Source organism: Mus pahari, chromosome 10 (assembly GCF_900095145.1).
Source record: "Mus pahari chromosome 10, PAHARI_EIJ_v1.1, whole genome shotgun sequence".
Classification (NCBI taxonomy): Eukaryota; Metazoa; Chordata; class Mammalia; order Rodentia; family Muridae; genus Mus; species Mus pahari.
The window spans coordinates 26,330,857-26,334,270 of NC_034599.1; the positions used below are offsets into that span (position 1 = coordinate 26,330,857).

At 43.9% G+C, this 3,414-nt stretch overlaps 1 protein-coding gene across 2 annotated transcripts in view; it reads left to right on the top strand.

Annotated features, from left to right (window-relative positions):
• The window catches only part of Prdm10 (PR/SET domain 10), a 100,545-nt gene that overhangs the window by 88,964 nt on the left and 8,167 nt on the right, over nt 1–3,414 (top strand). For both annotated transcript variants that reach the window (XM_029543397.1, XM_029543398.1), the window contains one exon: nt 1,099–1,202. In XM_029543397.1, coding sequence (XP_029399257.1) covers nt 1,099–1,202 — 104 coding nt within the window. The remainder of the gene's footprint in view (nt 1–1,098; nt 1,203–3,414) is intronic.

Consider the following 3,414-nt stretch of genomic DNA (forward strand, 5'->3'; position numbering starts at 1 on the left):
AAAAAAAAAAAAAAAAGTCGTCTTTCTGTGTTAGCCTGCTGAGTGCTTGGGTAATAGACCCGTGCCACCAGGCCCAGTGCATTTGGGATTTTCAGCAGAGGGGTACTGTTGATGGGGCAAGAATACAGCCATGGGGCTGGTGAGATGGCTTAGTGGGTAAGAGCACCTGACTGTTCTTCCAAAGGTCCGGAGTTCAAATCCCAGCAACCACATGGTGGCTCATAACCATCCGTAACAAGATCTGACGCCCTCTTCTGAAGTGTCTGAAGACAGCTACAGTGTACTTACATATAATAAATAAATAAATCTAAAAAAAAGAAAAAAGACTACAGCCATACACCACTTTGGGTTTCTGCTTTTCAGACAGTGATCTCATTTTGCGGCTTTGGCTGTTCTGGGCCACTAACCTTATGCCTTTTTCTTGGTTCAAGTGATTGATTCAACACTTTATTATAAAGTGGGCTTCGAGTTGACAGGGTTGTCCTTGTAGCTAATACACAGGTTATGAGTATGCCAAGGGTAGGGTAGGCTAAGCTATAATGCTTGGTAATTTATATATGCAAAAAAAAAAATTTTTTTTTTTTTGGGCTGGTGAGATGGCTCAGTAGGTAAGAGCACCTGACTGCTCTTCCAAAGGTCCAGAGTTCAAATCCCAGCAACCACATGGTGGCTCATAACCATCCGTAACAAGATCTGACGCTCTCTTCTGGAGTATCTAAAGACAGCTACAGTGTACTCACATATAATAAATAAATAAATCTTAAAAAAAATTTTTTTTTTTTTGAAAGAGACTCTTGTGTTGTAGCCTTGACTGTCTGGGAACTACTTTGGAGGCAAGGCTGGCTTCAAACTCATAGAGACGCCTCTGCCTCTGCCTCTGCCTCTGCCTCCCTCGTATTGGGATTAAAGGCGTGCATTGTGTGCATTATAATACCTGGCAATTTATGTGTGTTACATGCATTCCAGTTAACTGTATTTTCAGTTTATAGTGAGTTTATTGGTATATAGCCCCGTAATATAGGTAGAGAAGCATTTGTTTCTTCTAGCACTTACACTAAAATCTAAGACCACTAAATTTTGTTTATTTCCTGTTTTCAGCATCTGAAATTCAAATGATGACACTGCCCCCAGGTCAGTTTGTGATCACAGACAGCGGCGTGGCGACCCCTGTTACTTCTGGGCAAGTGAAAGCAGTGACTCCGGTAAGTCATTGTGCCAGGGCTGGGTTACAGCTTGGCCATAGTCTGTCTTCCCCCACTCCCTCCCTCTATCCTGCCTTCCTTCCTTCCCACTCTCCCTCCCTTTGAAGTGCTGGAATTGGAACCCAGGACCTTGTACATGGTGGCTTGCTGGGTAGGTCATCTACCATTGAGTTACCTCCCCTGGCCTGATTCTTTTAACTGGTGATTAGGTCAAGTTTTTTCATAGCTGATGATTTGAAAGCTGGATATTTATTGCTGTATCCTTAGTGAATTGCTCAGTAAACTAGTGCCCAGTGAATGTCGATCCAGCACCTAACTACAACAAACCTGCCAGATCTAGCACTTCTTATAAATATTACAAGACTAGTTGGGAGAGAATAATATAATGAGTTATTTATGGTTGTGTGTGTGTTTGTGTGTGTGTGTGTGTGTGTGTGTGTGTGTGTGTGTGTGTGTGTGTGTATTTGAGACAGGGTTTCACTATGAAAGCCAAGAGTTGGGGCAAAATCAGGAGAGGTTCAAGGAAACCTGGCTGTAGGGTACTACTTGTACAAAGGTAGAACCACAGGCTGCTCTTAAGAGAGGTAGATCCTCTCTTAAGGAAGAGAGGATCAGTATGCCAGGTGCAGGCCATGCCAGTCAGAAGTGATCCACCTGCTAGCTGATTTGCCCCACTCCCTAGATTCAGTTCCTAAAGACCCATTCCACTGTCTGTTCCCACCCCACCCCACTCATCCTGTTCCACTGCTGTCCCTCCTGCTGCAGTGTCCCTGGCATCAACATGGGTTGACGTCCACTGTCCAGATGCAGGCTACGTCAGTCAGAAGAACAGCTGCCCAGGTGCAGGCCATACTAGTCAGAAAAACTGGTACACGCCAAGCAAGCCAGAAAGACAGATAGGTGAACTCAGGCAGAGAGACTCCTTGTTGGACCAGAGACCACACGGACTGGCCACCAGAACCACAGATAGGCAGCCCAGCAGAGGACCCTCCTCTATCCTCTCAGTACACCTAGTCCCCATTCTCCTCCTCATCACTGCAGACCATGCCCTGGCAGAGACCCCCTGCTACACCAAAGGGCAAACTAGGCCAAGCCTAGCCCAGAAGTCCAGCCCCCAAGCTCGACAGAGACTCCCTACTGGATCAGACAGACAGAGGTCAGGTCAGTTGCCAGAAATCCAGGTCACAAAGACCAGAAGACCAAAGAGGAAACAGAAACCAAGGAACAAAACACCCATCCAACAAAGCCAACTCAGACATCGGTACCTAGACCTGTAATCATCCGTAACCATGCCTAAATACCAGTGTAAGAACACAGTCCACAGCAGCCAGGGCAATATGGCACCACCATGGCCCAGGTTTCTACAACAGTAAGACCTGGATATTCGAACACAGTTGAAGCACAAGAAATTAACCTTAAAACCAACTTTATGAAGATGGTATAGGTCTTTAAAGAGGAAATGAAAAACAAAAACAAAAACAAAAACAAAACCCTGTAAATAAATCAAGGAAAGGGGCTGGAGAGATGGTGTAACAGTTAAGAGCACTGACTGCTCTTCCAGAGGACCTGAGTTCAGTTCCCAGCAACCACATGGTAGTTCACAACCCTCTGTAATGGGATCCAATGGGCTTTTCTGCTGTGTCTAAAGATAGTTATAGTATATTCATCTAAATAAATCTTTAAATAAACAAATCCAGGAAAACACAAAAATTGGAGAAAATCAATAAATCCCTTAAAGAATGCCAAGAAGGGCTGGAGAGATGGCTCAGTGGTTAAGAGTACTGGCTGCTCTTCCAGAGGTCCTGAGTTCAATTCCCAGCAACCACACGGTGGCTCACAACCATCTGTAATGGGATCTGATGCCTTCTCTTCTGGTGTGTCTGAAGACAGCTATAGTGTACTCATATGAATAAAATTTAAAATAAATAAATCTTAAAAAAAGATGCCTAAAGCCAAGAAGAAACAAACAGTTGAAGGAAACCATTCAAGGGATTGAAAATGGAAAAAGAAGTAATAAAGAAAACATAAACTGAGGTAATTATAGAAATGGAAATCTAGGTAAGGGAACTACAGATGTAAACATCATTATAGAATATAAAACATCCAGAAAATCTGAAACACAATGAAAATAACCAAACATAAGAATAATAAGAATAAGCCGGGCGTGGTGGCACACGCCTTTAATCCCAGCACTCGGGAGGCAGAGGCAGGC